Source organism: Sinocyclocheilus anshuiensis, unplaced genomic scaffold (assembly GCF_001515605.1).
Source record: "Sinocyclocheilus anshuiensis isolate Anshui unplaced genomic scaffold, SAMN03320099.WGS_v1.1 scaffold209, whole genome shotgun sequence".
Taxonomy (NCBI): Eukaryota; Metazoa; Chordata; class Actinopteri; order Cypriniformes; family Cyprinidae; genus Sinocyclocheilus; species Sinocyclocheilus anshuiensis.
The window spans coordinates 583,783-595,975 of record NW_015540880.1 but is presented as its reverse complement, the minus strand read 5'-3'; the positions used below and the strand labels follow the sequence as shown (position 1 = coordinate 595,975).

At 37.9% G+C, this 12,193-nt stretch overlaps 1 protein-coding gene across 1 annotated transcript in view; it reads left to right on the top strand.

Annotated features, from left to right (window-relative positions):
* Positions 1-12,193, top strand: part of kcnh8 (potassium voltage-gated channel, subfamily H (eag-related), member 8) — a 45,496-nt gene that overhangs the window by 9,698 nt on the left and 23,605 nt on the right. Inside the window, exons 2-5 of the mRNA XM_016485959.1 lie at positions 4,944-5,177; positions 6,772-6,903; positions 11,402-11,535; positions 11,628-11,862. Coding sequence (XP_016341445.1) covers positions 4,944-5,177; positions 6,772-6,903; positions 11,402-11,535; positions 11,628-11,862 — 735 coding nt within the window. The remainder of the gene's footprint in view (positions 1-4,943; positions 5,178-6,771; positions 6,904-11,401; positions 11,536-11,627; positions 11,863-12,193) is intronic.

Here is a 12,193-nt window from a genome sequence, read left to right as displayed (position 1 = left end):
CAAAACGTAATAATCACTTGAATCTAGCTTGCGCTCACTGTTGTAAACGGAAGCAGTTCCGGGGGAATGACGTATAAGGTCAGCTTCGCGCATGCACCGCTCAGAAGTGACGCACGCGGAGAGATCAAAACAAAACAACGATCACTAATTAGAAGTACAAACTGGATTCGTCTGAAAGAAGAAAGTCATATACACCTAGGATGCATCGGGGGTGAGTAAAAAACAGCCTAATTTTCATTTTCGGGTGAACTAACCCTTTAAGACTGGTTTTGTGGTCCAGGGTCACATATACAGTTTATAGAGACAAAAAATACAAAACTTTAACTGAAATTGAAATGAAAAAGGAAATATGAGAAATTAATTCAAAGTTGTAATAAATACTATAATGGTAGCTAGGGGTGGGCGATCTGATGATTTTACACCATGATCAATCTTCAAGACATCTATACGATCTACTTTTCAGGCGAATCGTAGAGATTGTGATCTTTTATGTTCTCGTAATAATGTTAAAACTACAGCAATGACTGCCTATTAGATGACTGTCACTGGTCAAGTTATATCATGTTTCTCTATCATGTCTCTTACATATGTGGTGACATATTAAAAAAAAAAAAACTAACTACACAACTAACTGACTAAAAACTAGCAGTAATAGTGTTATATGTTATAAATTGTGTCTGCTTATAATGTATTTGCTAAAATTAAGATGGGGAAGTTTATTTTTTTAAATCACTTTTTGACATTGTTGGTTTGATCCATTGAAAAAATCTTCAGTTTAATTCTGTTATTGAATTTCTGTTATTAAAAAAAATATAGATAAGGACATAATTATTTTAATTAATTATAGTTATGCCAGATAATTAATTAAATGGACAATATTATGCATTTGGACTACTTTTAATTTAGCATACAAAAAAAGTATACTGCTTTTATTTAGTGTTCCTAATAGTACAGGTGGAATCTCTGGGATGCTGTAGATAGAGATAGAAAATAGAGCTCAGAGAGTCATATCAAATTAATATATTGATTACTTGAGGTTTTATACTGGTGAGCTTGTGTGTCTTTGCTATTGTTATTGTTACAACTCACCCACATACCATTCCAAACCTGTATGACTTTCTTCTGCTGAACACAAATAAACATTTTTAAGAATGTTGATATCTGTTACGGAGCGACAGAGACGTGAGACGTGCGGATCCATAGGGGAGGCGTGGGTCATCGATCGGCGAACGTAATCCAGAGGGCTTGACAAAAGGGGTAATCTATAAATACGAGCAATAGTCAAAGGACCGGAAAACAGGCAAGGCAAAACTAGCCTAAGACTAGGACTTGGAAATAAACAATGGCTAACGAAATGGCTCCATAACGTAGCTATCACTGACTAGCGAGAAATGCTATGCAATACTCGGCAGTGAGAGAGAGGAAGCCCATGGCTTATGTAGCATGTCTGATTGGATTCAGCTGTGTGTGTGTAATCAGTGCATTCAGCTGTGTGTGTGTAATCAGTGCAATGGATGATGGGAACTGTAGTCCGGGTGAAGTGCAACAGTAGTGTGGTGCAAGAGTCCATAGTAGTGAGCGGGTGATCTCAGGTGGGGAGCGAACGGAAGTGCATGGACCGGATTAGTGACAATAACCAAACATTTTTGGCTCCTATTGACTTCAGTTGTATTTTTTGTCTGTACAAAGGGAACCAAAACATTATTCAAAATATCTTCTTTTGTGCTCCACAGAAGAAAGAAAGTCATACAGGTTTGGAACAACATGTGGATGATTTAATGATGACAGAATTTTCATTTTTGTGTGTGGAGGAATTGTCTTTAGAGAGAATGCGCCCTTTAAGAAAATCCCATTAAGTTAGTGCTTGATTATTAGCAATATTGGTCAGTGATTGATATGGTGCCAATATGCATCCATAAAGAACGTTCCACAGTCCATTCTTCTGGGGCCCGTCAGCACATATGAATTGTTACTCTTTTCTTTACTCTCCTCCTCTGTATTCTTTCACCTTTTCCTTTGCTTTCTCACTCTCTTTCTGTCTCTCTCAGCATCATTCTTTACCATGCCATTTAAATGTTCTTTTTTTGGTGTTATTTCTCTCTCATTGTCCCTCTTCTCATATCTCTCTGGGTCTGACCTCCCAACACATACAATGTTATAAATGAGAGTCTAACTTTACTTTTGCTTATGTGAGCAGAAAAAGTCACAGTAAAGTCGTTCAGCACCAAACGTCTGTCTTCTCGCCACGTGAACTCTTCTCATAAATGGCAGTGCTTAATAATGCTTGTGCGTGTTAGTCTGGGGATTCAGGGATGAGGGTCGCGAGCTGTCCTTCGAGAGACATTTACAAAGCATTGTTGTTGTATTCATTTATGATGCGTGGATGCTATTAATCTGCTTTGACACAATGACAGGGTAAAACAATAAAATAAGATAGAATAGTGCTGGGCGGTATGACCAAAAATTTATATCACGGTTTATAATTATACCGGTTTCATGGTACATGACGTTATTTTTTCTTTCATGCATGACCGGGTGTTAACCATATTTTCTACTGATTGAGAGAGTAAATACTGCAGTATATTGACTTAGAATGCCCTATTTTACTGTCATGATGAGTGAATATTGTCAAAAAATACCACACTAAATAGTGACTAAACAAGACCCCTTTGAATACATGTTAACCAGGAGTCACTCTCATTTATAATCGCGGCATCGTCTGTGTCAGTATGAATATTCTATGGAAAAAAGCCACTAAAAGGGTCTGAAAGTTGCTAAGTCTAGTGCTAAAGTCGCGCTCGTGTGTGTGTGTGACACGCGGGAGCTGCTGGCAGGGGGCGGTGGATGTTTGTGGCGGTCAATGTGGATATTGTGGATGAGCTCTTCTGTGTCATCACGTTCTATTAGTTCTACAGCTTCAGTTTCGGAACTTTCACGCTTAGTAACACATACAGCTGTTCCCTCACCACAGTGCAACAGTGAAAAGGGACCCCTTTCAAACAGTGTCGCGTTCTGAACGTTGTTTAAGCGACATACACCGGTATTGCGGTATTTTAAAAATTCATATCATAGCAAAAATAAACACCGGTATTCGGTATGAACCGGTATACCGCTCAGCACTAAGATAGAATGCAAAAAAATTATCCAGGCAGGAAATTGGTTATGTAATGAAATCAAAACAAAGCCTTTCACATGAAGAGCAGTTGAAGCTTTCTAAGACATGTCATGCAAGGTCATGTGACTTGCAATGCTTAAGACAAAAACATATGGTCCAGTGAAGCCTTTAATAGTTCATAAAACATAAAACTGAATTAACCAATTACATGAGTTTACTGAAAAGCATATTCAAGCATTACAACTAAACAGATCAACTAAAGCTTATTTACTCAACTTTTTGATCAGTGTTAGATCAAATCAGTATTAGAATAATTTCTGCTGAATTATGTGACACTGAAGACTGTAATGGCTGAATAATAGCTCCTGAAAATTCAGCTTTGCCATTACGGGGGTTATGGAAATTGATGGACAGACGCATTTTTGTATAATCAGCATCAATTTCAAGCATTCAGTTGTTTATGCTCAGATTGCTCAACCAAGCTGCATCAACTTCAGTTTCACTTGAATTTCTGTTTCAAGAGATTAAAGGTAAAAGTTAAAGGGGTCATATGATGCGATTTCAAGTTTACATTTCTCTTTGGAGTGTTACAAGCTGTTCGTGAATAGATAAGATCCCTAAAGTTGCAAAGACTAAAGTCTCAAACCCAAAGAGATATTCTTTATAAAAGTTAAGACTTGTCCACGCCCTCCTAAAACGCCTCGTTTAAACACGCCACCACGTCTACGTCACTGTGTGGGAAGATTTGCATAATGCCACCCAAATGTTCATGCAAAGAAATAGGTAACTTTGATTCTTGCTGTAGTATTGTTACCGCCACCGCCATATCGTGGAGACGCTGTGTGTTTCGTTGTGAAAGCGAAACTACTTTGGCCTTCCAAAATAGGACACAACTAGAAATCAGTGGTTAAGTTGTATTTACAAGACTGTTCCAGAACAGTGCAACGCAAATATTTGAGTGTGTGCAGCGCATTTTATGGAGGACTATTTCATGGGAGAGTAGCCTACAAGGCTGTTTCTATAAAGTGAGGCAATTCCAACTTTGCAAAGACAGTCTGGCGTTTCTGACTCACAGCCTGTAAGTACGTTTTTATATTTAAAGAATTTGCCACTGACTAATCAAATGTGAATTTTGAGCAGTGTAGAGTAGCGCTTGTTGTTTGTCCTTTCTCCGGTCACAAATGCAAACATGGTTTTATGTTTGCGCGGCGTGATATGCAACGCAACACGTAAAAAGACAGTATAAGTCATTATAATCAGTAATTATGTCCCCACTGGATGCAACAAATGCCTTGTTTGTAATGGGTTTTATTGGTTTTGTCTCGTCGCTCCGGGAGACAGCATCACAGTATGGTAAGGAGCGTAACATTTCCGTCACACGCTTGAGGTATTCGGCCAATCACAACGCACTGGATAGCTGGCCAATCAGAGCACACCTCGCTTTTCAGACCGATGAGCTTTGTAAAAATCGACACGTTTCAGAAAGGCGGGGCATAGAGGAGAAGCAATAATGTACAGTATGTGGAAAATAATGTGTTTCGAACCTTAAACCGCATAAACACATTTCATTACACCAAATACACAAAATAATGTTATTTTTAGCAACGTCATATGACCCCTTTAACAGGAGGTGAAAACTGTGGTATAGTGAACATAGCAAGGCATCTTTGCACCTGATTTGTCCCCTTGCTGATAACAAGACATTTATGTGGCAAAACGGCAAACTAAAATCCTATGGGAGCATCTTGTTAAAATTTAATAAGGAATAACCAGTAACAATAAACATTATTAGGCTAAAATTTTTGCTTGATGTTTGTGTTTCTACTAGACAGCAACTTCATCCTGGCCAATGCACAAGTGTCCAAAGGCTTCCCGATCGTGTACTGCTCGGATGGATTCTGTGAGCTTACTGGATTTGCCCGAACCGAGGTCATGCAGCAGAGCTGCTCATGCAAATTTCTGTATGGGCCAGAGACTAGCGAGCACATCATTCTTCACGTGGACTCTGCATTCGAGGAACGTAGCGAGTTCAAGGAGGAGATAATGTTCTACAAAAAGATTGGTGAGAAGAAAAAAATATTGGATAATGCATTTTGCTTGGTGGTGTTGCTGCAAAACTTGTTGTACATGTAAATACACTCAACGTAATGCATTTTGGCAAATGCTAGATGTTTAGTGTCTGACTTAGGCAGGTTGAGTTTCATTTGCAGTGATCTTGGGTATTTTGCCATCACTGTAAAGCTATTAGCAGCAGTTAAAAGGAGACCAGTAATAATACATGGAAAGTTGTGTGATCCATCACTAGTAATAGCACATGGAGGTATTACAACACACCTTAACAAAGTGAAATCTCTAGCCATTGTTAGAAGCAGATGGTTTTATTAGAGTTGGTTGGCCAAAAGCACCAGAGAGACTCTAAAGTCGGATTACAAACTAAAGTCCAGCAGGTGTGCAAGTTTATTTGTGGAATTTACGACGACACTGAGAAAGATTCATACTAAACCATCCTGTCAACCCATCCTGTAATTTCCCTTAATATAGTATATCTCACTCCCTTTTGCACTTTATTCTTCTATTCAAGGGGCTCTGAAATGTTACATTTTGAGATTGGAGATTAATCAAAATAGAAATCCTTCTTCTTTCACTGGATTAATTACTAAAAAAGTAATTACAGTTTTTTGAGCAGGTAGCATAGTGGTGCCATAGTGTTCATTGAAGAATATTTAAGTACTATGTACACATCATGGTTTATAAATACCACCACAATACATGTCTGTAAGTGTACTGTATACAAAGGGCATTAGATAGTAGCAATGATAATATTTGTATAATTTATTATTCTTGCATATTATTATATATTATATTATATTTTAATAATATTTGTATTCGGTTTGCCAAGGTCTTCAAATGATGCTGTGGCATTTTAACACCTCCCTGTACCTTTTCCATGTGCTGATTCTCCTCTCCCCCTTTGTTCTATATTGAATGGAACATCTCCAGCACACTTGTTCTAGAGAGCGTTATTATTTCATCCCCTTTTTCTTCTCCATAATGGTGAGGCTTTTTCATGAGGAAATGAGAGATTTGACAAAGACTTCTCCAGCTGTGAGCAATCAGACGGAATTCCCCCAGAGGCTTCCAGTAACGGCTACTGGTGGAGAGAGAAACACACAGACAGACACACACACACACACATTGCTAAGCACACATATAAATGCCCTGTCGCACACATACACCCACACCACTCAAAACACACAGACAAACAAGCATTCACGCACACACCTACGTGGGAATTGGATACCATAATGGTGCTGCTCTTTTTGGATGTGCTGGTCTTGTTTTGTTTCAGGTTTTATAACACTTTAAATAGACTGGAAGTAATGTTTTGCCAAGTAAGCTAAAAATGTGCTTCCTGTGGTAACAACTAAATTAACTAGTTTTATTCAGTGCAGAAATTCTATTTAAAGTCAGTGTGAATTGCAACTCATTTTACTTCTATAATGTAACATAAGAAGTGACACAGAATATCCAATTAAAAAGGGCAGAGAACTTGCCCTTCATTGTCACGTTTTACAGTGTGAATGTCCTCTTGCAAACGTGTATAAGACTGCATATTTGTGTGTGTTTATATATCTTGCCTCTCAATTCTACTGCAGGTAGTGTGTTCTGGTGTCTGCTGGATATTGTGCCTATCAAGAATGAGAAAGGAGATGTGGTCCTCTTCCTCGCTTCTTTTAAAGACGTTACTGACACTAAAGCCAAATCTGTACTTGAGGAGAAGAAAGAAGGTTAGTATGTTTAATACTGTAAAGCTGCTTTGACACAATCTGTATTGTATAAAGAGCTATATTAATAAAGGTGACTTGACTTGACTGGGGTGGATGGTGTATGTGTGTGTACATGAATTTTCTGGATGACAAGATATTCATGATTTTTTTTCTCTGAAATAATATTCATAGATGTCTCTTCCACTAGGTCCAATTTAGGCCCAATCCCAATTCTATTTTATACCCCTTCCCCTTCCCCTACCCCTCCGCCTACCCCTTCCCAAATATTAGCGATTTTTTGCAAACATTTCTTTGAGTAACATGACCGTAAATATGAACTCATGATTGAATGTAACATAAAACAACTGATTACTTTTCGTTAAAATCTTTATTAATGCCAAAAATGCTTACATTTATGTGTCTTGTTCGCTCGGGCAGCCATGTTGCCCCTGAAGCCGGTTTACGGTGAGATAATTCATACCCCTTCGTTTGAAGTGTGGTCCCGAAAAATCTTCTTTGAAGGGCTGTCTGGCCTTTCCCCTACCCCTACCCCTCCAACCAAAAGAGAATTGAGACACTCCTACCCCTTCACGTGAACGCGCGAAACGGAGGGGTAGGGGAAAGGGGAAGGGCTAAGAATTGGGATTGGGCCGTAATGTCCTAGGGGTTGATTTTTATTAAATCAACTTTTTTTTTTTTTTTTTTACTGTGACTTCATCATTTATTTTTGTTTTAAACATGTACCAGACCCAGACTTTAAATCTAAAAATATGAAAACGTGTCATAAAAATATTCATTATTTTTTTACTATTAAATATAAATTATTAATCAATAAAAAAAATAGGAAAACCTAAACAAAGAGAGAAATAAACATAAATCATTTTATTGTTTATTATGGAAAAAATAATAGCCAAAATTTTGCAGAAATTATGACGTTGACATGTGGTGACATTTCCATCACAACCCACACTAATTTTTCACTAATAATATTTTATCAAAAGTTAATGTACTTGGTTACCATAGAAAGAGTGGTGTACCATACTGCCATGCAAAGGCAAAAGACTGTAACTTCGTATTTGGTCGAAAATGAGTTATTGATATTTTTGGGACATTCAAGACCTCCTTTATCATGTGGATAAGTATCTTGAGTCCATTTTTTTATTTTTGTAGAAAATACTGGGTTATCTTAACAGTAACTTCGAAAAGCCCAGGAGAAACCAAGGCAGAAAACCGTATATTACCAGTTACCGCTCTTTGACTTTGTTTTGGAACGCTCAAATTGAGTTACGGTACTCTGCCTTTGTTTAGCCGTGCGTCAGTATGAAGTTACAGTGCCGGCCTGGAGTTATACAGTAATCTGCCTTTGTTTTTCTGTGAATTAAAGTCTGCCGCGTTTAAATTACGGTGTAGCTTGTGTTATTTCATACATCAGTCTGCAATTTTTTAGACAAACGAATTAGATACAGTGGGTACGGAAAGTATTCAGACCCCCTTAAATTTTAGTTTTTCTTTTTTAATAAATCTGCAAAAATGTCAACGATTCTGTGTTTTTCTGTCAGTATGGGGTGCTGTGTGTACATTAATGAGGAAAAAAAATTAACTTAAATGATTTTAGCAAATGGCTGCAATATAACAAAGAGTGAAAAATTTAAGGGGGTCTGAATACTTTCCGTACCCACTGTAGATCACGATCTACCAAACTGGCTCCATATAACAAAGCACTGTAAACAAGCAAAGACTAGATAACTTGGCAACAATAATTAATCGTAAATAATCTTTAAACTTTTTTTTTCTTTTTTATAATGCAGATTATTCTCTCAGTGCCAGCCCGTTAGACTGGGTCTGCCCACTTCTGCACACGTGTGGGACTCGAATGCCGTGACAACGTAGCACATCACACACAGTAGAGTCGCAATTAAATCCATATCCTACCTTTTCTTGTAACCCGATAGAATTCATGGCAAAGAACGTCATCGGAGATGTTTAATCCACAAGCATTCTGAGTATTATTTCTTCTTGCTGGCGTTCACATCAATACACAAGTCGTCCTTTTAGTTTAGTTTAGGCTATTTTCATTCAGTTCGGTGTAAAAGCAATAGGCCAAGTATGTCTTGCATTTTTTAACGTTAGTAAACACTGCAAATAAATTGGTTGCAAAATGATATCCACTCACATGTTTTGTCTGGTTGTTACGATCAGAAAAAAATGAATACAGTCACATTACTGTGTGTTATAGTATATGAGACAGCCCGTGATCACTAGGTTTTATACAGGTGTTACTAATGATTTTGTAAATGGTGATCAGCATCCAAATATTATATATAATGTGGTCGTTACTGCCTTTTGCCTTGGTGTGAGCAGCGCATGTACATGGTTGAATGTTGTTACTAGACAAATAAAAGAAAAAAAAAATATTTTAAGGGATTTTATTTTCTAAGTCCTCAGGGCCAAATGTGTCAATAGTGTAAGAAAAACCCTCATATGATCCCTTTTTTGTGCTAGTCTTATTAAGGTGAAGCAGGATGAAAAACTGTCTGTTTATTGTGTGACTGAGAAGCCAGATATTGGCCTCAAGCACCAAAGGAAACTGTGGAGCAGGGAATCCCAGTGCAACTGTGTCTGTCCTCGTCTTTTTTTTCTTTTCACACTTTTGCCTTTTGTTCCTTTTTCTCTCTCCCTCCTCCTCTGTGTTTCACGTGACCTATGCTGCTAGTAAATTGGGAGTACATTTATTAGGATCTATAATAAGTGTTATGCCGCTGGTCTCCCTGCTGACTGCACCCTTTTATGGATGAGTTTCTGTCGCCCCTCTCCTCCTCCAGCCCTGCAGGCTGAAGTGATCTCTATCCCTCTCTAATAACCAGCTTCCCAGCTTACTCTCTCACTTCCTAGCCCTTCATCTCTCTCTCTTTCTCAATCCATGTTTCTTTCTCTGTCTATCGCTCCATCCCTTCAGTCCTTTTCCTACTCCTGATTTGGTTTCCCTTGGTACCTTGTTCGGCAGGGTTGCAATGAGTGACATTTTTCCCCTGTTGCCCTTGGCAATTGAGACTGGCAGCCTGGCTGTCTGCTTGTTTCTTCAACTGGCTGATTTAAAAATGCTACACATTTGTACACACACACACACACACACACACACACACTACTGGTCAATATCCACACAGAGACTCCACACATTTCATATGTTTTTGTCTCTGTCTCTAACAGTGTATCCATTGCACTACAATACTTCTGTTGACACTTTTTGACTGTTTCATTTTTATTTTTGCTACCAACAAGAACTAACACAGAACTAACTGTATGTTGAATGGAAAAGAAAAATAATGCAAATGTAAACAAGGATTCATTCTTATTTTCTCCAAAGTGTTTTCAGTGGAGAATGAAGTATTGTTCATTGAGCTCGTCATATTTTCAGCGACGTTTTTGTTAGAGCTGATTTCAGCAAATTTTATTTTATTTTCAGCAATTTAGCAGCAAAGTTTCAGGGTTTCAGATTGAAGGTTTGGTTGTTCATGTTGTAGTAATAGTGTTGTTGTTTTGTGTGTGTGTGTGTGTGTGTGTGTTTTGTTATTTTCAGCAGCAAAGTTTTGGATTTTCAGATGTGGTTTGGCTTTATAAAACAATCTACACTATAATACTTCTGTGCTTCAGTAGGAAATGCATCAACACAGGAAAGGAACCTGAATTTGTCAAACCATTTCATGTGGACTTTCATTTCCAGTGTAGGGTGTCCCTTTGACTTACTGGTTTAGTTCAAGACATTCAAAGAGTAAATCAAATGAACCTACTTCAGTATTTAGCAGTCACTTGATCAGTTGAAACAAATGTGTTCAATATGGGAGTGAAAACATTCTGCCAGCAGAGCCCCAACTGGCGGAAACCACTGGTGTAAAGTAGGTCACGAGCAGAAAGGAAGTTATTCTTGTTTCACATCAGCTTTTGTGTAACAGCAGCATGGAGGGCAGAAGAAAAACAGGCCACTTTGACTAAAACCGCCCTCGATACATGGAAGTATTGATGAAAAATATTTTTCTTCACAAAGCAACAACAAAAAAAAACACTCTGAATTATACACTTTCATTCACCGATGCAATTATTTTTTTGTGGGTATATAACATTTTTGGAGCAGGAATTCAAGATGTTAGAATATGATGGTTTATATGTTTTATTAGTTACTTGACCATGTCTTTTTTTTGTTATTTCGAGTACTTTACCAAAACCAGCTCTGGTCACTGTAATGCTACAAAGGTTGAGTTGTTTAGGTGGTATTTTATTTTATTTATGTTTTTATTTTATTAATTTTGCTTATTTTCTTTTAAAATAAGTAAAAAGTAAAAAGAAATGCAAAAACATGATATATAACAACCTCAGTACCACAGGGATTTGCCTGCTGTGTCCTCTGGTGTTGGTGTCTTTACGAATGAATGGAATTTATTTTGTGCAGTGTGTTTTTGTTTCTTGATGAATTGTATCCCACATTGCCCTTGACTTTCGTAACAACAGTCCAACCTTTCCTCAGAGTGCCGCCGTGAGAAGGTGAAGGCCGGGTCTCCTCCGTTCGGCTCCACACGGCTGCGATCTAGCACAGTTCTCTACCATATTTCAGGACACCTGCATAACCGTCAAAAACAAAATAAAATCAAACTTAACAAGGTGAGACCGTTCAAATACTGAGGACATAATACAGAAACTGAAAGACAAAACAGAACCAGTGACTTCACCATAATTGTCCTCCCTCTTTATAGAATGTTTTTGGTGATCCACCCGCTCTTCCTGAATATAAAGTCGCTGATGCCAAGAAGTCCAAGTTCATTCTTCTTCACTTCAGCACCTTCAAAGCGGGCTGGGATTGGCTGATCCTTCTGGCTACATTCTATGTCGCTGTGACAGTGCCGTATAACGTTTGTTTTATTGGGGATCAAGACTTGACACGTAGCACCACTGTCACTGACATTGCCGTCGAGATTCTTTTCATCATTGGTAAGAGAATCCAATTTTGATCTTTGACATTATATTTAATTGGTCAATTACATACTATGTTTTTCATTGTGAGCCTGATTATGATTTACGACGTTATCTTTGTTCTGTCACATGTGTGTCTTTACACATGATTGTAAGCAGGTCTTTAAATCAGTTTCAGGCTCTGACATCTTCCATTAACCCTCTGTGGTACAGCGTTGCCACAAGGCAACATCTTTCTCCTTCAGTGTCCTTCCATTCAGAAAAAAATTTATTGCATTCTAGGAATTAAAAGGTCAATTTTTACAGAAACAAACAGTATTCTTTTTGTAAGACATTTGACATTTTAGTT